The following is a 21531-nucleotide window of genomic DNA, read 5'->3' as shown; positions in this document are numbered from 1 at the left end:
CTCTCTCTCTCCCCCTCAGTCACTCTCTCTCTACCCCTCAGTCTCTCTCTCTCTCTCCCCAGTCTCTCTCTCTCTCCCCCAGTCTCCCTCTCTCTCCCCCAGTCTCTCTCTCTCTCCCCCAGTCTCTCTCTCTCTCCCCCCAGTCTCTCTCTCTCTCCCCCCTCAGTCTCTCTCTCTCTCTCCCCAGTCTCTCTCTCTCCCCCAGTCTCTCTCTCTCCCCCCCAGTCTCTCTATCTCTCCCCCAGTCTCTCTCTCCCCCAGTCTCTCTCCCAGTCTCTCTCCCCCCAGTCTCTCTCTCTCTCCCCCACTCTCCCTCTCCCTCCACTCTCTCCCCCAAGTCTCTCTCTCTCTCTCTCTCCCCATCTCTCTCCCCTCATTCTCTCTCTCTCTCTATATTCCCATTCTCTCTCTCTCCCGTCTCTCTCCTCTCTCTCCGCCTCTCTCTCTCTCCCCCAGTCTCTCTCTCCCCCTCAGTCTCTCTCTCTCTATCTCCCATCTCTCTCTCTCTCCCCCAGTCTCTCCCTCTCTCTCTCTGTCTCTCTTTCCCCCAGTCGCTCTCTCCCCCTCAGTCTCTCTCTCTATCTCCCCAGTCTCTCTATCTCCCCGTCTCTCTCTCTCCCCCGTCTCTCTCCTTCCCTCTCTCTCTCCTGCCCTCTCTCTCTCTCCTTCCCTCTCTCCTTCCCTCTCTCTGTCTCTCTCTCCTTCCCTCTCTCTCCTTCCCTCTCTCTCTCTCTCTCCTTCCCTCTCTCTCTCTGTCTCTCTCTCCTTCCCTCTCCAAATGGGGCGATACCGAATTTCTAGCCCTCTCCCTCTCTCTCCCCCCAATCTCTCTCTCTCTCCCCCGTCTCTTTATCTCTCTCTCTGTCTCCCAGTCTCTCTATCTCTTCCCCCAGTCTCTCTTTCTCTCTCTCCCCAGTTTCTCTCTCTCCCCGTCTCTCTCTCTCTCCCCCCTCAGTCTCTCTCTCTCTCTATCTCCCAGTCTCTCTCTCCCCCAGTCTCTCTCTCTCCTCCAGACTCTCCCTCCTCCAGTCTCTCTCTCCCCATCTCTCTCTCCTCCAGTCTCTCCCTCCTCCAGTCTCTCTCTCTCTCACCCCAATCTCTCTCTCGCTCCCCGTCTCTCTATCTCTCTCTCTCTGTCTCCCAGTCTATCTCTCTCTCTCCCCAGTCTCTCTCTCCCTTCCCCCGTCTCTCTCTCTCGCTCCCCAGTCTCTCTCTCTCTCCTCCAGTCTCTCTCTCCCCCCAGTCTCTCTCTCTCCCCCAGTCTCTCTCTCTCTCTCCAGTCTCTCTCCTCTCTCTCCCCCCAGTCTCTCTACTCTCTCCCGTCTCTCTCTCTCCCCTTGAGTCGCTCTCTCTCCCCCCCTCAGTCTCTCTCTATCTCCCCAGTCTTTCTCTCTCTCTCTCCCCCCTCAGTCGCTCTCTCTCCCCCCAGTCTCTCTCTCCCCCCCAGTCTCTCTCTCGCCCCCCCCAGTCTCTCTCTCTCTCCTCCAGTCTCTCTCTCTCCTCCAGTCTCTCCCCCAGTCTCTCTCTCCCCTCCAGTCTCTCTCTCCCCCAGTCTCTCTCTCCCCAGTCTCTCTCTCTCCCCCCACTCTCTCCCTCTCCCCCACTCTCCTCCCTCTCCCCCAGTCCTCTCTATCTCTCTCCCTCTCCCCCCAAGTCTCTCTCTCTCTCTCTCTCCCCATCTCTCTCTCTGTCCCCTCAGTCTCTCTCTCTCTCCCCCCCCACCACCCCCTCCCCGGTCTCTCTCTCTCCCCCCCCCAGTCTCTCTCTCGCTCTCTCTCTCTCTCTCCCCAGTCTCTCTCTCCCTTCCCCCATCTCTCTCTCTTCCCCCAGTCTCTCTCTCTCCATCTCTCTCCTCCAGTCTCTCTCTCTCCCCCAGTCTCTCTCTCTCTCCCCAGTCTCTCTCCTCTCTCTCTCCCCCCCAGTCTCTCTATTCTCTCTCCCCATCTCTCTCTCTCCCCTCAGTCACTCTCTCTCCCCCCTCAGTCTCTCTCTATCTCCCCAGTCTCTGCCTCTCTCTCTCTCCCTCTCCCCCCAGTCTCTCTACTCTTTCTCTCTCCCCGTCTCTCTCTCCCCCCAGTCTCTCTCCTTCCTTCCCTCTCTCTCTGTCTGTCTCTCTCTTCCTTCCCTCTCTCTCTCTGTCTCTCTCTCCTTCCCTCTCTCTCTTCCCTCTCTCTCTCTCTCTCTCCTTCCCTCTCTCTCTCTCTCTCTTCTCCCCCCAGTCTCTCTCTCTCTCTTGCATCACGGGGGGGCGTTTCATTCCATGTGTGGGCGGGCCCTAATCCTGCAGCCTCCCGAAACGTCACCCGCCATTTTCTAAATACCGACAGCGACAGCACCAGCACAACAAACCTCCACAGTGCGGCTCCGGCACATATCGCGCTCCCGGCCCGCCGGAGCGGGAGGTGAGTTGGGGTCACTTGGGCCGGGCCTCACAACCGCTCGGCCCAAGACACAGAGCGGGGGAGCGGCAGCGGCCGGCCGTAAACCGCGCGGCCCTGTAAACTGCTGTTAAACAAAAAAGCCTTGGCAACGCCAGGCCCCCCCAGCTAGTAAGTTATAAATTAAGGTTGAGGTACAAGAGTCCTATGTGCACACAGTCCAGTGATCAAGATGTTCTTATGCGCTCACGGTTCAAGTGATATACAGATCCAGGGTGGGGGGGGTGAATGTGACTATGATATGTGGGGTAGTGCGTTTAGCAATTCAGTAGGCGCACTGCCTGTGGGTAGAAACTGTTCTTGAACCTGCTGGTCCTGGTTCGGATGCTACGGTACCGACGGCCGGACCACAGGAGGGAGAACAGTTCGTGCCCAGGGTGATTGGGGTCCTGGAGGATGGAGCGGGCCTTGTTCCGACACCTGGTCTGGAAGATCTCCTCGATGGGCGGAAGTGCACACCCGATGATCTTTTCTGCCGTCCTCACAACCCTCTGGATGGCTTTCCTGTCCTGTGCAATGGTGTTACCATACCACACATTGACACCACCCGTCAGGACGCTCTCTATGGTGCCGTGGTAAAAGTTCACAAGCCACTGTGTGCTTATGCCGCATTTCCTCAGGCACCGTAGAGGGTAGAGGCGCTGGTGTGCCTTTTTCAGCATGGCCTTAGTATTGTGGTTCCAGGCCAGGTCATCGGAGATCTGCAGTCCCAGGAATCGGAAGCAACTGACAACTTCCACTGGTGCCCCGTCTATGCTGATGGGGCGGTGGTTCCCTCGGTGGTTTCTGAAGTCCACAATGAGCTTCTTAGTCTTGCCAACATTCAGGGCAAGATTGTTGTCATTGCACCATCTCATCAGCTGGACTATCTCATCTCTGTACTCCGTCTCATCGTCGTTGCTTATCAGGGCAATTACTGTGGTGTCGTCGGCAAACTTGATGATCCGGTTGTTGCTGTGTATGGCTGTACAGTCATGTGTAAACAGAGAGTACAGCCAAGGACTGAGGCAGCAGCCTTGTGGCGCTCCGGTGTTGAGGACCAGAGTGAATGAGGTGTTGTTCCCTATTTTCACCACTTGAGGCCTGCCAGTCAAGAAATCCAAAATCCAATTGCAGATGATGATGTGTTGTGATGATGATGTGTTGTGATGATGATGTGTTGTGATGATGATGTGTCGATGATGATGATGTGTTGTGATGATGATGTGTTGTGTTGATGATGTGTTGTGATGATGATGATGTGTTGTGATGATGATATGATGATGTGTTGTGATGATGTGTTGTGATGATGATGTGTTGTGTTGATGATGATGTGTTGTGATGATGTGTTGTGATGATGTGTTGTGATGATGATGATGTGTTGTGATGATGATGTGTTGTGATGATGATGTGTTGTGATGATGATGTGTTGTGATGATGATGTTGATGTGTTGTGATGATGATGATGTGTTGTGATGATGATGTGTTGTGATGATGATGTGTTGTGATGATGATGATGTGTGGTGATGATGATGTGTTGTGGTAATGATGTGTTGTGATGATGATGTGTTGTGATGATGATGATGTGTTGTGATGATGTGTGATGATGATGATGTGTGGTGATGATGATGTGTTGTGGTAATGATGTGTTGTGATGATGATGTGTTGTGATGATGATGATGTGTTGTGATGATGTGTTATGATGATGATGTGTTATGATGATGATGTGTTGTGGTGATGATGATGTGTTGTGGTAATGATGATGTGTTGTGATGATGATGTGTTGTGGTGATGATGATGTGTTGTGATGATGATGTGTTGTGGTGATGATGATGTGTTGTGATGACGATGTGTTGCGATGACGATGATGTGTTGTGATGATGATGTGTTGTGATGATGATGTGTTGTGATGATGATTTGTTGTGATGATGATGTGTTGCGATGACGATGATGTGTTGCGATGATGATGTGTTGTGATGATGATGATGTGTTGTGATGATGATGTTGTGTTGATGATGTGTTGTGATGATGATGTGTTGTGATGATGTGTTGTGATGATGATGATGTGTTGTGATGATGATGTGTTGTGATGATGATGTGTTGTGATGATGATGATGTGTTGTGATGATGATGTGTTGTGATGATGATGTGTTGTGATGATGATGTGTTGTGATGATGATGATGTGTTGTGATGATGATGTATTGTGATGATGATGTGTTGTGATGATGATGATGTGTTGTGTTGATGATGATGTGTTGTGTTGATGATGATGTGTTGTGATGATGATGATGTGTTGTGATGATGATGGTGTGTTGTGTTGATGTGTGATGATGTGTTGTGATGATGATGTGTTGTGATGATGATGTATTGTGATGATGATGTGTTGTGATGATGATGATGTGTTGTGATGATGATGATGTGTTGTGATGATGATGATGTGTTGTGATGATGATGTGTTGTGATGATGATGATGTGTTGTGATGACGTGTTGATGATGTGTTGATGATGAAGATGGCGTGTTGTGTTGATGATGTGTCGATGATGATGTACTGTGTTTTTTTAAAATTCCTTTTTATGGGATGTGGGCGTCGCTGGCATGGCCAGCATTTTTTGGCCATCCCTAGTTGCCCTTGAGGAGGTGGTGATGAGCCGCCTTCTTGAACCGCTGCAGTCCGTGTGGTGAAGGTACTCCCACAGTGCGGTTAGGTAGGGAGTTCCAGGATTTTGACCCAGCAACGATGAAGAATTGGCGACAGACTTCTAAGTCTGGATGGTGTGTGCCTTGGAGGGGAACTTGGAGGTGGTGGTGTTCCCGTGTGCCTGCTGCTCTTGTCCTTCTAGGTGGAAGTGGTCACGGGTTTGGGAGGTGCTGCTGAAGAAGGCTTGGCGTGTTGCTGCAGTGCATCTTGTAGGTGGTACACACCGCAGCCATGGTACGCCAGTGGTGGAGGGGAGTGAATGTTTAAGGTGGTCGATGGGGTGCAAATCAAGTGGGCTGCTTTGTCCTGGATGGTGTCGAGCTTCATGAGTGTTGTTGGAACTACACTCATCCGGGCAAGCGGGGAGTATTCCATCACACTCCTTACTTGTGCCTTGTAGATGGTGGAAAGGCTTTGGGGAGTCAGGAGGTGAGACACTCGCCGCAGAATACCTAGCTTCTGACCTGCTCTTGTTGCCACAGTATTTATGTGGCTGGTCCAGTTAAGTTTCTGGTCAATAGTGACACCCAGGATGTTGATGGTGGGGGATTCGGTGATGGTAATGCCATTGAATGTCAAGGGGCGGTGTTTAGACTCTCGCTTGTTGGAGATAGTCATTGCCTGGCACTTCTGTGGCGCGAATGTTACCTGCCACTTATCAGCCCAAGCCTGAATGTCGTCCAGGTCTTGTTGCATGCGGGCATGGACTGCTTCATTATGAGGAGTTGTGAATGGCACTGAACACTGTGCAATCATCAGCGAACATCCCCATTTCTGACCTTATGTTGGAGGGAAGGTCATTGATGAAGCAGCTGAAGATGGCTGGGCCTAGGACACTGCCCTGAGGAACTCCTGTAACGATGTCCTGGGGCTGTGATGATTGACCTTCAATCACCACAACCATCTTCCTTTGTGCTAGGTATGACTCCAGCCAGTGGAGCGTTTTCTCCGATCCCCATTGACTTCAGTTTTACTAGGGCTCCTTGATGCCACACTCGGTCAAATGCTGCCTTGATGTCAAGGGCAGTCACTCTCACCTCACCTCTGGAATTCAGCTCCTTTATCCATGTTTGGACCAAGGCTGTAATGAGGTCGGGAGCCGAGTGGTCTTGGCGGAACCCAAACTGCGTATCAATGAGCAGGTTATTGGTAAGTGCCGCTTGATAGCACTGTCGATGACACCTTCCATCACTTTGCTGATCATTTAGAGTAGACTGATGGGGCGGTAATTGGCCGGACTGGATTTGTCCTGCTTTTTGTGGACAGGACATTCCTGGGCAGTTTTCCACATTGTCGGATAGATGTCAGTGTTGTAGCTGTACTGGAACAGCTTGGCTAGAGGCGCGGCTAGTTCTGGAGCACAAGTCAGGATGTTTTCAGGGCCTTTGCTGTTTTCAGTGCGCTCAGCCGTTTCTTGATATCACGATACAATCGAATTGGCTTAAAACTGGCTTCTTTGATGGTGGGGACCGCAGGAGGAGGTCGATATGGATCATCCACTCAGCACTTCTGACTGAAGATGATTGCAAACGCTTCAGTCTTGTCTTTTGCACTCACATGCTGGGCTCCACCATCATTGAGGATGGGGATATTCATGGAGCTTCCTCCTACCGTTAGTTGTTTAATGGTCCACCACCATTCACGACTGGATGTGGCAGGACTGCAGAGCTTTGATCTGATCCGTTGATTGTGGGATCGCTTAGTCCTGTCTATAGCATGCTGCTTCTGCTTTTTAGCATACATGTAGTCCTGTGTTGCAGCTTCCCCAGGTTGGCGTCTCTTTTTTAGGTATGCCTGGTGCTGCTCCTGGCATGCTCTTCTACACTCCTTATTGAACCTGGCTTGATGGTAATGGTAGAGTGAGGGATATGCTGGGCCATGAGGTTACAGATTGTGGTGGAATACAATTCTGCTGCTGCTGATGGCCCACAGCACCTCATGGATGCCCAGTTTTGAGCTGCTAGATCTGTTCTGAATCTATCCCATTTAGCATGGTGGTAGAGCCACACAACACGATGGAGGGTGTCCTCAGTGTGAAGATGGGACTTCGTCTCCACAATGACTGTGCGGTGGTCACTGCTACCAATACTGTCATGGACAGATGCATCTGCGACAGGTAGGTCAAGTAGGTTTTTCCCTCGTGTCAGTTCTCTCACCACCTGTCGCAGTCCTTCAGGACTTGGCCAGCTCGGTCAGTGGTGGTGTTACCGAGCCTCTTTTGGTGATGGACATTGAAGTTCTCCACCCAGAGTACATTCTGTGCCCTTGCTACTCTTAGTGCTTCTTCCAAGTGGCGTTCAACATGGAGGAGAACTGATTTATCAGCTGAGGGAGGGCGGTAGGTGGTAATCAGCGGGAGGTTTCCTTGCCTATGCTTAACCTGAAGCCATGAGACTTCATGGGGTCCGGAGTCAATGTTTAGGACTCCCAAGGCCACTCCTTCCCGACTGTATACCACTGTGCCGCCACCCCTGGTGGGTGTGTCCTGCCGGTGGGACAGGACATACCCAGGGATGGTGATGGAGGAGTTTGGGACATTGGTCGATGCTGGGTGGCCCGTCCAGTTTCATTCTTATTATGTTTCGTAGCGATTTGTTAAAACTGGGTGACTTGCTGGGCCATTTCAGAGAGCCGTTAAGAGTCAACTACATTGCTGTGGATCTGGAGTCTCATATAGGCCAGACCGGGTAAGGACAGCAGATTTCCTTCCCTAAAGGACATCAGTGAACCAGATGGGTTTTTACGACAATCCGGTAGTTTCATGGTTACCATTACTGGTACTAGCTTTTATTCCAGATTTATTTAATTAAATGAATTTAATTTCCCCATGGTGGGATTGGAGCTCTTGTCTCTAGATTATTAGCCCAGTGACATTCCCTCTACGCTACCGTCCCCACCGTGTTGATGATGAGGATGCGGTGTGTCGTTGAGGATGTGTTTTATTTCAGCTGATTTCTGCTGCTCACAGTCTGATGATATTTTTAGTCTCAGCCTCTCAGACCCACATCCTTCTTCCTCTTTCCATCTCTCTCTCCGTGACGTCTGCCATTTCCGTTTTGCTGCCAGTTTAAAAGCCCCGCGTTCGTGGTGTTTCCTAGCACTGGCTTGTCGGTTCACAGCTTAGTGGAGTTCAGGGGCAGACAGCTGCTGCAAGTAAGGCTCGATAGTAAGCAGGACTGGAACCGTGTGAGTAACTGGAACTCTCTCTCTTACGCTCTGTAACTCGCTCTCTCTGTTACACTCTGTATTACACTCTCTCCCCGTTACACTCTATCTCTCTGTTACGCTCTGTAACTCTCTGTGTTACGCTCTCTCTCCATTATGCTCTCTAACACTCTCTCTCTCTCTCTATTATGCTCTCTAACTCTCTCTCCGTTATGCTCTGTAATACACTTTCTGTTACGCTCTAACACTCTCTCTGTTACACTCTGTAACTGTAACTCAGTGTTTAACTCTGTAAATGGCAATTAACCGAGGGCGGGGAAGAGGGGGGAGACCGAGGGCGAGGAAGAGGGGGGAGACCGAGGGCGGGGAAGAGGGGGGAGACCGAGGGCGGGGAAGAGGGGGGAGACCGAGGGCGGGGAAGAGGGGAGACCGAGGCTGGGGAAGAGGGGGGAAACCGAGGGCGGGGAAGAGGGGAGACCGAGGGCGGGGAAGAGGGGAGACCGAGGCTGGGGAAGAGGGGGGAGACCGAGGGCGGGGAAGAGGGGAGACCGAGGGCGGGGAAGAGGGGAGACCGAGGCTGGGGAAGAGGGGAGACCGAGGGCGGGGAAGAGGGGAGACCGAGGCTGGGGAAGAGGGGAGACCGAGGGCGGGGAAGAGGGGAGACCGAGGGCGGGGAAGAGGGGGGAGACCGAGGGCGGGGAAGAGGGGAGACCGAGGGCGGGGAAGAGGGGGGAGACCGAGGCTGGGGAAGAGGGGGGAGACCGAGGGCGGGGAAGAGGGGGGAGACCGAGGGCGGGGAAGAGGGGAGACCGAGGGCGGGGAAGAGGGGAGACAGAGGCTGGGGAAGAGGGGGGAGACCAAGGGCGGGGAAGAGGGGGGAGACCGAGGCTGGGGAAGAGGGGGGAGACCGAGGCTGGGGAAGAGGGGAGACCGAGGCTGGGGAAGAGGGGGGAGACCGAGGCTGGGGAAGAGGGGAGACCGAGGCTGGGGAAGAGGGGGGAGACCGAGGCTGGGGAAGAGGGGGGAAACCAAGGGCGGGGAAGAGGGGAGACCAAGGGCGGGGAAGAGGGGAGACAGAGGCTGGGGAAGAGGGGACCCCCAGAAACAGCTGACAACAGTGCCAGCAACAGGAACCTCCGCAGACAGGAGGAGTGCAGGGTCCAAGGAGCATCTCAACATGATCATCATTGAAGGAGAAGCATTCCCCTCTTCCCCAGCACAGATCCTGGGTCTCAGGACCGTCTCTGCAGCACAGTGTCTGGGCCTCTCCAGCCTGCAGCCCCGCTCCTGTTCCCACCCCCGATTGCAGCACAGGTCTCAGCCATTGATGAGCCTGTGACAGAACTCCTGCCTGGTGTGGGTGACAGGTCGGAATATCTCCACACTCCAGGTGCCGTCCGCCCATCCCCAGCCCGCCGCCGCACGGACTGCTGCCGTCACCCCACAATCCACAGGCTGAGAAAGCAAACAGTTGATGACTGTGTCCATCAGTCCGCAGTATGTGGCTGTGTGAAGCAGCAGCCCCCTGGCTAGTACTAGTGGTCTAGACCCAGGTCTTGATCATTTCTGCTGTATTGGAACATAAACACTTTGAGGAACAGGAAGAGCCCATTAGGGACAAGAAGCCCATTTCTTTCTCAGAGATTCGCACCCAGCCACTGCTCACTATATTTCTCAATCCCACCTTCTCCCCCAACAGCACCCTCCCACCTTCTCTCCATATCCCTCAATCTCCCCATATCTCTGAACCCCTTCTGCCCACCTCACTATATTTCTCAACTCCAACTACCCATCATCTCACCCCATCCCTCAACCTCACCAACTCACCCGATCTCTCCATTCCTTCTCTCGATAAGCATATTTAATAATCGTGACCCTGTTACCCTATCTGCTTCATTATCCTTCCCTGGGAACTTAGTCCAGAACTCGATTCTTCCTTGTTTCCCAGTTTCCCTTCCTGCTCCACGCGGCCTCATTTCTGCCGAGTGCCCGTTACAGGATGATGACCAACTGCACAGATAATCTCAAAAAGATGTGTTTCTTTTGACTGTAACTAAATCCGAATTCTTCTTCAGCGTGTTGCAGGTGGCGTTTCACAAACGACGGTGGTCACAGGATGTCCAGTGGAAGCAGAAACCTGCGGAGCTGCCTAACGACTCTGTCTAATGGGTTGTTGCTGCTCGTGTTTGCAGATCACGTGTCTGGAGAACAATCTGGTAATGTATCCCCGTCCCGGCGTCACTGCCTCCCCGTGTCACTGCCTCGCCCTCCCCGTGTCACTGCCTCGCCCTCCCCGTGTCACTGCCTCCCCGTGTCACAGCCTCGCCCACTGCTCCCCGTGTCACAGCCTCGCCCACTGCTCCCCGTGTCACTGCCTCCCCGTGTCACAACCTCGCCGCCCCCGTGTCACTGCCTCCCCGTGTCACTGCCTCACCCTCCCCGTGTCACAGCCTCGCCGCGTCCCCGTGTCACTGCCTCCCCGTGTCACAGCCTCGCCGCCCCCGTGTCACTGCCTCCGCGTGTCACTGCCTCGCCGCCCCCGTGTCACTGCCTCCGCGTGTCACTGCCTCGCCCTCCCCGTGTCACTGCCTCCCCGTGTCACAACCTCGCCGCGTCCCCACCTCGCCGCCTCCCCGTGTCACTGCCTCGCCCTCCCCGTGTCACTGCCTCAACGCGCCCCCGTGTCACTGCCTCGCCCTCCCCGTGTCACAGCCTCGCCCTCCCCGTGTCACAGCCTCGCCGTGTCACTGCCTCGCCCTCCCCGTGTCACTGCCTCCCCGTGTCACAACCTCGCCGCGTCCCCACCTCGCCGCGTCCCCACCTCGCCGCGTCCCCGTGTCACTGCCTCCCCGTGTCACTGCCTCCCCGTGTCACTGCCTCGCCCTCCCCGTGTCACAGCCTCACCGCCCCCATGTCACTGCCTCGCCCTCCCCATGTCACTGCCTCCCCGTGTCACTGCCTCACCCTCCCCGTGTCACAGCCTCGCCCTGTCATTGCGTCGCCATCCCCGTGTCACAGCCTCGCCGCCCCCGTGTCACTGCCTCACCGCGCCCCCGTGTCACTGCCTCCCCGTGTCACTGCCTCACCCTCCCCGTGTCACTGCCTCCCCGTGTCACTGCCTCACCCTCCCCGTGTCACAGCCTCGCCGTGTCATTGCGTCGCCATCCCCGTGTCACTGCCTCGCCGCGTCCCCATGTCACTGCCTCGCCGCGTCCCCATGTCACTGCCTCCCCGTGTCACTGCCTCGCCCTCCCCGTGTCACCGCCTCGCCCTCCCCATGTCACTATTACCGTGTCAGTGTATCACAACAACAGCTTGTATTTATATAGCGCCTTTAACGTAATCAAACATCCCAGGGCGCTTCACAGGAGCGTTAACAAAGTCTGACACGGAGTCACATAAGGAGATATTAGGACAAAAGAGGGAGGTTTTAACTCCCCCTCACGATCTTTGTGTTTCTGTATCTTGCCAGCTGTAGGAGGGCGGGGACCGGGTGCTGATCCCGGGATCCTCAGACGGACCACCACCTCCTGATGCCACCCAAAAAAACTCAAAACATTTGCTGGGCTGTTTTACAAGCGGCTCCTCCAAGACCCGACACTGAGGCCACTCCAGGCCGGGGTCCCCTGCACACCTCCGGGCCCTGCCCACCCCACAGTCCCAAACAACACAAACCCCAGTACCCCCACCCACCCCACGGCCCCAAACAACACAAACCCCAGTACCTCCACCCACCCGGGCCCCAAACAACACAAACCCCAGTACCCCCACCCACCCCAAACAACACGCACCACTGTACCCCACCCGCCATGACCCCGCTCACCCTGTGGCCCCGTCTCTACCGGTGCGCGAAGCGATTCGGCCTCAATTTCTTTCCAGGCGCAAAATGATGGCAGAGTTTCATTCAAGCTAGTTCAGTGGGCAGGGCCTCCGCCTAGGGAGGGAGGAGCCTGGCAGCTCCAGTGACCAAACTCTGCCATTTCCAGCTTTCAGTCTGTGAATGACACCAACCCCGCTTTCACATTGTGCTTCCAGGTGTGGAGCCCCGTGGCCACTCGGCGACTCATTCCGTGCCCATGGTTGCAACCCTGGCCATGTGCTTGTCGGCGCTCCTTTTCCTGCTGATGCTCTGCGTCCTTCTCTCACCCAAGGCGATATCCCAACACTGCAGGTGAGTCCAGGCAATCCCGGGACTGACTGGGGCCACACAAATCACCAGACATCACATGGAACAGAGACGGTGCAACAGAGAAGCGGCGTGTGCGGGGGGGAGCGGGAGAGAGAGCCGGGGGGGGGGGGGGGGGGGGGGGAAAAAGAGAGCGCGGGCAGACCGCGGTGGGGTTGGGGGGGGGGGGCGCGGGCAGACGGCGGGGGGGAGAGCACGGGCAGACCGCCAGTGGGGGGGGGGGGGGGGAAAAGAGAAGAGAGCACGGGCAGAGCACTGAGGGGGGGGAAGAGAGAGCACGGGCGGACCGCGGTGGGGGGAAAGAGCGCGGGCAGACCGCAGGGGGGGGGGGGGAGGAGCGCAGGCAGACTGCGGGGGGAGGGGAAAAGAGAGCACGGGCAGACCGCGGGGGGGGGGGGGGGTGCAGGGGGACAGAGCGGGCAGAGCACGGGGTGGGGGGAGAAAGAGAGCGGGCAGAGCGCAGGCAGACCGTGGGGAGAGAGTGCGGGTTAGTTAGAGCTCAGGACCTGTGTCGTGCTGTCTGATACCCAATCTCATTCCAGGTGTAGAGGAAAGGCAGAGGATTGCAGAGTGCTGATAGCCCATGGTGCCGGTGTGTCTCTTCCAACTTATGAGGAAGCAGTTTTGGGGGGTCAAGTAAAACCTGGTCTTCCCTCAGAGATCTCATTGTTTCCAGCTGGATCAGACGTGTTGCAGTGTGGCCTGCAAACTGTCCACTGCTCGACATTGAACGGGACTCCTTTCTATCTAGACCACTTTGGCCCTTCTTACCAAATGGACATGGTGTTGAATGGCACAGTTCTGTCCGGTGAGGCTGAGTGCAAGCACCGAGAGGAACCTCCAACTTACCAGGACCTCTACCCCACATGGAGGGACAGATACTCTGACCAGGAAGAGCAGCAACATTGGATTCTGCCACTTACGGCTGCCCCTTTATCTGGCGATTGTGAGTTACTGGATATTACAAAGTATTTACAGCACAGAAACAGACCATTAGACCAAATAGGTCCGTGCCCATGTTTATGCTCCACACGAGCCTCCTCCCACTCCTTCATCTCACTCCATCAACATATCCTTCTATTTCTTTCTCCCTCATGTACTTGCCTAGCTTCCCTTTAAATGCATCTATACTATTCGCCTCAACCATTCCTTGTGTTAGGAAGGTCGACATTCCCACCACTCTCTGGGTGAAGAAGTTTCTCCTGAATTCCCTATTGGATTTATCTTATATTTATGGTCCCTAGTCTGGTTTCGCCAGCAAGTGGAAACATCTTCTCTATGTCTACCCATCCCTTCCTTTCATTATCTAAAAGACCTCAATCAGGTCACCCCCTCAGTCTTCTCTTTTCTAGAGAAAAGAGCCCCAGCCTGTTCAATCTTTCCTGATAAGTATAACCTCTCAGTTCTGGTACCATTCTAGTAAATCTTTTTGCACCTTTTCCAGTGTTTCTACAGCCTTTTTATAATATGGAGACCAGAACTGTTTGCAGCACTCCAAGTGTGGTCTAATCAAGGTTCGATACAAGCTTAACATAACTTCACTGCTTTTCAATTCAATCCCTCGAGAAATGAACCCTGTGCCTGGCTTGGTTTTTTATGGCCTGCTTCACTACTTTTAGTGATTTGTGAATCTTTATCCCCAGATTCCTGTTCCATTTAAACACTTATTTTCCAAGGAGTATGTGGCCTCCTTATTCTCCCTACCAAAATGTAGCGCCTTACACTTAACTATATAGAAATTCATTTGACAATTACACACCCATTCTGCAAGTATATTAATGTCTTCCTGTATTTTAATCGCAGTCCTCCTCTGTATTAACTACACGCCCCAATTTGGTGTCATCCGCAAATTTTGAAATTGTACTTCCGATTCCCGAGTTCAAATCATTTCTGTAAATGGTGAACAACACTGGTCCCAGCACCGACCCCTGTGGAACACCACCAATCTGAGTAATTACCTTTAACCCCTACTCTCTAGTTTCGGTTTGTAGCCAGCTTGCTATCCATTCTGCTGAGGCAGACAAGCTCCACCCGTACAGTCAGCAGCAGTTACAGTCGCTGCTGCGAAAAGGGGGTACATAATGGAGGCGGGTGAAAGTGGAGGGTGGGTTTAATCAGCGCCATCCCGGTGAGGGTCTGGACAGCGCCATCCCGGTGAGGGTCTGGACAGCACCATCCGGTGAGGGTCTGGACAGCGCCATCCGGTGAGGGTCTAGACAGCACCATCCAGTGAGGATCCGATCGCTACCATTGCAGCGATTCCAAAGCACAAGCAGCAGCTTTGCTGGCCACTGATTTGCGGAGGAACCGAAGTTATTGTTTTGCTCGGTGGTGCAGCTCTGTTAATATTTATCTTTGTTTTGATTTTTGCAGTCCCTCCCTCCGTGGAGCTCTGATGTTGCTCGGACCTGGTTTCTTGGAGAAAGCCTGGGATTCACGATCCTGTTAAACTGAAGAATGAAGCAATAGAAACGCACTTCCTGCTTGGAAATAAAATTGGACTTCTTAACAATGTTAATAATCGCGCTGAAATGAGGAATTTACTGGGCGTTCCAGAAAGGATGAACAGAGAAAAACTGACAGTAGCTCAGGCAGGGATACTTATCGGCACTTCCGACTCAACTGTTAGTAAAACGGGAACGATGACATTTTAATTGCGTAAAAAATCTGAGTGTTTGACTCCCTGTCCCAGCTGTTTAATGTCCTGGGTGACTCCCTGCCCCAGCTGTTTAATGTCCTGGGTGACTCCCTGTCCCAGCTGTTTAATGTCCTGGGTGACTCCCTGCCCCAGCTGTTTAATGTCCTGGGTGACTCCCTGTCTCAGCTGTTTAATGTCCTGGGTGACTCCCTGTCCCAGCTGTTTAATGTCCTGGGTGACTCCCTGTCCCAGCTGTTTAATGTCCTGGGTGACTCCCTGTCCCAGCTGTTTAATGTTCAGGAATTCCTATCCCCTCCCTCTCCTATTTCTGTTTTCATTGTCTTGTCCCTGCTTTCCCGAAGGCTTCGGCTGGCTTTGCTGTCCATGGGAGCGGCAACATTCCCCCGCACAGGTGAGAGAGCCTGGACAGCGCGTGTCAGCAGGATATTTACTGCTGGCAGTGTCGCAGTTCCTGCCTAATGTCCACACACACACACGCACTTTGTCCTGTCCTCACTCAACTTCTAAACACACGCACTTTCCAGCAGGGGCACTGGATCAGGGTCAGGAGAAGAACCCTGGCCACATTTCCCCTCAACTCAGGAACACTTTCCAGTCACAGCATCCCAGAGGAGTGCTGGTTGAGGCGAGCTAACTCAACACCATGCCTGGCCGAACCCCACACTGGTGCCTTAATGCAGAGGCCACAGAGGGAACGGTCCTCTTACTCCGAGAGTTTGACCCTGCAGCTGTCCTCCACAGTTCGGAGTTGGAATCACAGTGGTAGGGAGCTCGCTTCCGTTCACGGGTGCTCACCTACTAGAATGAGAAGCCCAATGAGTCTGGTCCACCCCCTCAGGAAAGGGCAGAATGGTGTCATTCTGGGAGCAATGTTAAGGAGCTTCTTACTCTGAGGAAACCCTGGGCCTGGTGGGTTTGGGCTGACCTCTACCAAGAGAGTATCTGGAAATGGCCAGCAAAAGGCAGTTACAGTTTAGTGCTCGAGTGTTTCTGTATTCCTATTTTTTTTACTGGTTAATATAAATAAAAACTGACCAACTTTTTCTATATATAGTGATGGCTCTCAATTCAAATTGCTGACAGAAAGTTGGAGGAACTGAGTCACAACTCTCAAAAAACAGGGGCGGGAATGGAAGCAGAGCAGAGGTGCAACTGGATTGGAGAGGCCACAGTGTGGCTAGGTCTAAAAGAGGGGGGGGGGTGGTGGGAGGGAGAGAGGGGGGGCGGGAGGGAGTGTGATACTGGGCAGGGGAGAGAGAGGGAGGGTAATACTGGGCAAGGGAGAGAGGGAGGGAGGGAACGAACGAGATACTGGGCAGGGGAAGAGAGGGAGGGAGCGTGATATTGGGCAGGGGAGGCAGGGAGGGTGATTCTGGCCAGGAGAGAGGGGGAGGGAGGGAGGGCGATACTGGGCAGGAGAGAGGGAGGGCGATACTGGGCAGGAGAGAGAGGGTGGGTAATTCTGGGCAGGGGAGACGGGGAGGGTAATACTGGGCAGGGGAGACGGGGAAGGTAATTCTGGGCAGGGGAGGGAGGGAGGGTGGGTGATACAGGGCAAGGGAGAGTGGGAGGGTGATATTGAGCAGGGGAGAGGGAGGGCGATACTGGGCAGGAGAGGGTGGGTGATACTGGGCAGGGGAGAGAGTAATACTGGGCAGGGGAGACGGGGAAGGTAATTCTGGGCAGGGGAGAGAGGGAGGGTGGGTGATACAGGGCAAGGGAGAGTGGGAGGGTGATATTGGGCAGGGGAAGAGAGGGAGGGTGATACTGGGCAGTGAGGATCCTGTCTGCCTTGGGGTTAGGGAAGCAAAGTCGGAGAGTGACAAACTGGCAGAAACAAGCAGCAGTTTGAGAAAAGCTGAGGTGGGGCGAGAGCGAGTGTCCCAGTGGCAGCAACTGCTGCTTCAGTGGGAAGGCTCATTGTGCAGATAAATGGATTTCTGCATGTGTTGGGTTTCCCAACATATATTTCTAGATTCAGCTTGTAAGGGATTAACTGCACAGGACCCAGCAGTCAGTCAGAATCCTGAAAGCTCAATGGGGCTCACGTAATAATGATCGTGACAGAAATGTTGCTTATTTAAGTGAGTTAAGCTGTGAAACTCCCAGGGGTGAGTTACCTGAAATAGTCCCATTCACTGACAACCATCCTAGGCCCTCAATAAAGAATGTCTTTATTTAATGCTCGTGAAATCCCACCCTGGTTTAATTAAAGCACGCGGGGTATATCACCTACCCAGTGTTCTGGGAGCAATTCTAAGACAGTGCTGAGGGGAGTCTCTCGCTCTCTCTCACACACTGGCCTCACTGCCAGCAGAAAATGGCAGTATTTTTTTCTGATTACATTCTATGAAGCATTTGGCCCATACTGCCGTAACCGACAGGGCTACGGACCAAGAGCTGGACAGCGGGGTTAAGCTGGATAGCTCCTTTTTGGCCAGCACAGACACGATGGGTTGAATGGCCTCCTTCAGTGCTGTAAATTTCTATAATTCTAAGCACCGTGCGACATTTTTCTACATTAAAGGTGCTACATAAATGCAGGTCAGTGTTGCTGTAAAGTCTAACGCAGCTTAACTTCGGAGTTAAGGTATCCCATATTACAACAGTGACTCCACTTCAAAAAGTACTTTATTGGCTGTGAAGCGCTTTGAGACGTCTGGTGGTCGTGAAAGGCGCTATATAAATGCAAGTCTTTCTTTCTTAGAAAATAATGCCAAGTCTTCTGCCTTCGAGCTCACATTGAGAAAACAAGTTGTGCCATTACTGTGTGTATAAGCTGGGGAGTGTACGAGTATTACGGCCTGGATTCCCCCCTCCGCTGGAGAAGGGATGGGGCAGGTGTTCTACCCGTCAGCCTCAGCCAAGGTTCCTCCTTGGGTCTCACTCAATGTGCAGGGTTGACCAAGAGGACACGGCCCAGAGGGAAGGCATGCACGGTGGCATAGTGGTTAGCACTGTTGTCTCACAGCGCCAGGGACCCGGGTTCGAATCCGGCCTCGGGTGACTGTGTGTGGAGTTTGCACATTCTCCCCGTGTTTGCGTGGGTTTCCTCCGGGTGCTCCGGTTTCCTCCCACAGTCCAAAGATGTGCGGTTGATTGGCTATGATAAATTGACCCTTAGTGTTAGGGGGATTAAATACGTGGGGTTACGGGGATAGGGTGGGATGTGTGTTGGTGTAGGGGTTACGGGGATCGGGTGGGATATGTGTCGGTGCAGGCTCGATGGGCCAAAATGGCCTCTATCTGCACTGTGGGGTTTCTGTGATTGTCAAGGAGGACAATGCAGCGGGGTGGGTGCACCAGGTCATCCACAGCAGCACCCAAGGGGGGAGCCCGTGATTAACGGGTCCCCACCAACAATCAAATTATTAACTGAAGATCTCAGCCTGGGCTAAGGCCTGCAATAGGTTGCTGTGTGGGGCTTTGTGGAGGGAGAAGCAGCCACGACTCGTTTTCAGAAGAGCAGCTAGAGTGGTGGCAGCGGCAGAAACAAGGCCGCTCGTTTCCGAACAGAAAATCAATGCAATCCAAGACATTTTGAAGCAGGTCTAAATTAAATGTGCCCAGTGGCCACAGAGTTGGATTGATTTATCCCAAACTCAGACCAATATCGAGTTCAACAATTTCAGATCATAACCTCGGCCCCTATTACATTTTTACATATATTTTTTATCCACACCTTTGTTTTGGCCCTTCCCCCTTTTTTTCTCTCCCACATGGCAGCTGTCTCCCATTCTGCCAGCGCATTTCACACCTAATCTAGAGCCGGCTTTTGTGTCTCCACTAGTCCTATCACCATCTAGTCTCGTTTTGAATACCTCTTATTGGCCCAGTAATTCCAGTCCCAACGCGTGAGTACGGACGGGGTACTCACGCGTGGGCCCGTTGGAAGTGCCGGATTTCAGCATGCACAGCGCATGCGCGGGAAACCGGCATTTCCTCCAAGGGGTTCAGAGGTCCAACAGAGGAAGAAGAACTTCCTTCTTTTTGACAGGTTTGCCCGTGTGTAAGGGCCTCAACTTTGTTTTTAAGGACTTTACAGTAAGGTAAGTGTATTTTTAGAAAATTTTTTAAAAATTTGAATAATTGTTTAAAATAGTTCTTTAGTTATTTATAGTTCATTTAATTAGTGGGATGTTTTAAAAAATTATTTAAAGTTTAAGTAGTGTTTGGGGCGCCTGTAGTTTTCATGAGTTTGACAGTTCTTACTCTCAAACTCATGAATGAAGTTTTCCCTCCCCTGATTGGCTGCCCAGTGCTCACCTGATCCCAGCCGGCACATCGCACTAACTACGCCGCTGGATCAGGCAAGCACAGCGCGCCGACATCAGAACTGGGCCAGTGGCAGGAATTCCAAGCAGGCCCAGGCTTCAGCTGTCAGCGCGCCGGGTAAGTGCACATCAGGGGCTTGCACGCGCGGCAAGCCCCCGAACCTAAATTCTGGGCCAATGTCTCTTCACTTCTCTTTTGTTCTCTCATCCCCGTTTCCCAGCCCCCAAAACTGGCCTTTTAATCTCTTTCATTTCCTGTGCTTTTTCATAGAAACATAGAAGACAGGAGCAGGAGTAGGCCATTCAGCCCTTCGAGCCTGCTCCGCCATTCAATGAGATCATGGCTGATCATCCAAATTCAGTACCCTGTCCCTGCCTTCTCCCCATATCCCTTGATCCCTTTAGCCTTAAGAAATATATCCAACTCTTTCTTGAATATATTTAATGAACTGGCCTCCACCGCCCTCTGTGGCAGAGAATTCCACAGGTTCACCACTCTCTGGGTGAAGAAATTCCTCCCCATTTCAGTACTAAATGGCTTACCCCTTATCCTTAGACTGTGACCCCTGGTTCTGGACTCCCCCGCCATTAGAAACACCCTTCCTGCATCTAGTCTGTCCAGGCCTGACAGAATTTTATAGGTTTCGATGAGATCCCCTTTCAATCTTCTAAACTCCAGTGAGTATAAGCCCAATCGACACAATCTCTCCTCATACGTCATTCCTGCCATCCCAGGTATCAGCCTGGTGAATCTTCGCTGCACTCCTTCCATGGCAAGAACGTCCTTCCTCAGATAAGGCGACCAAAACTGCACACAATACTCAAGGTGCGGTCTCACCAAGGCCCTGTACAACTGTAGCAAGACATCCTTGTTCCTGTACTCGAACCCTCTTGCTACGAAGGCCAACATACTATTTGCCTTCTTAACCGCCTGCTGCACCTGCATGCTTACCTTCAGCGACTGGTGCACAAGAACACCCAGGTCTCTTTGCACTTCCCCTTCTCCCAATCTATTGCCATTAAGATAATAATCTGCCTTCCTGTTTTTGCCACCAAAGTGGATAACCTCACATTTATCCACATTATAGTGCATTTGCCATGTTTCTGCCCAATCACCCAACCTGTCCAAGTCGTACTGGAGTTTTATGACATCCTCCTCACAGCATAACCTCCCACCCAGCTTTGTGTCATCTGCAAATTTGGAGATATTACATCCAATTCCCTCGTCCAGATCATTAATATATATTGTGAACAGCTGGGGTCCTAGGACCGATCCTTGCGGTACCCCACTAGTCACTGCCTGCCACTCGGAAAACGACCCGTTTATTCCAACTCTTTGCTTTCTGTCTGCCAACCAGTTCTCTATCCAAGTCAATACCTTGCCCCCAATCCCATGTGCCTTAATTTTGCACGCTAATCTCTTATGTGGGACCTTATCGAAAGCCTTCTGAAAGTCCAAATACACCACATCCACTGGTTCTCCCTTATCTATTTTACCAGTTACATCCTCAAAAAATTCCAGTAGATTAGTCAAGCATGATTTACCTTTTGTAAATCCATGTTGACTTTGTCCGATCCTGTCACTGCTTTCCAAGTGCTCTGCTATTACATCTTTTATAATGGACTCTAGCATTTTCCCCACTACCGATGTCAGGCTTACCGGTCTATAATTCCCCGCTTTTTCTCTACCACCTTTTTTGAATAGTGGGATAACATTAGCTACCCTCCAATCCATGGGTACTGTTCCTGAGTCTATCGAGTTCTGGAAGATGACCAGCAATGCATCTACTATTTCTAGGGCCACTTCCTTAAGTGCCCTGGGGATTTATCAGCCTTCAGTCCCATCAATTTTCCTAACACCATTTCCCTACAAATACTGATTTCTTTCAGTTCCACCCTTTCATCAGACCCTATGTTCCCCGGCATCTCTGGGAGGTTATTTGTGTCCTCCTTTGTGAAGACAGAACCAAAATATGTATTTAGTTGGTCTGCCATTTCTTTGTTCCCCATTATAAATTCCCCTGATTCTGACTGCAAGGGACCTACGCTTGACTTCACCAATCTTTTTCTCTTCACATACCTATAAAAGCTTTTACAGTCAGTTTTTATGTTCCCTGCAAGCTTACTCAT

The 21531-nt window shown here is 52.6% G+C and overlaps 1 protein-coding gene across 3 annotated transcripts; it reads left to right on the top strand.

Moving 5' to 3' along the window:
• The first annotated feature begins 2326 nt into the window (after window positions 1–2326).
• On the top strand, window positions 2327–14969 carry LOC147096795 (uncharacterized). 3 transcript variants are annotated; one of them, XM_085973422.1, is made up of 5 exons: window positions 2327–2549; window positions 10358–10498; window positions 12318–12453; window positions 13011–13414; window positions 14842–14969. In XM_085973422.1, the coding sequence occupies exons 2-5, from the start codon at window positions 10399–10401 to the stop codon at window positions 14862–14864; spliced, it is 663 nt and encodes a 220-aa protein (XP_085829548.1). In that variant the 5' UTR covers window positions 2327–2549; window positions 10358–10398; the 3' UTR covers window positions 14865–14969. The 3 variants fall into 3 exon arrangements, with proteins under 3 accessions (XP_085829548.1, XP_085829549.1, XP_085829550.1); XM_085973423.1 differs by lacking the exon at window positions 2327–2549 and adding an exon at window positions 6306–8301; XM_085973424.1 differs by lacking the exon at window positions 2327–2549 and having other exon boundaries at window positions 9378–10498.
• The last annotated feature ends 6562 nt before the right edge of the window (window positions 14970–21531 follow it).

Source organism: Somniosus microcephalus, chromosome 34 (assembly GCF_052327205.1).
Source record: "Somniosus microcephalus isolate GS21.2 chromosome 34, FLI_Smic_1.0, whole genome shotgun sequence".
Taxonomy (NCBI): domain Eukaryota; kingdom Metazoa; phylum Chordata; class Chondrichthyes; order Squaliformes; family Somniosidae; genus Somniosus; species Somniosus microcephalus.
The sequence above is the reverse complement of the archived record's forward strand: the minus strand, read 5'-3'. Positions and strand labels throughout refer to the sequence as shown.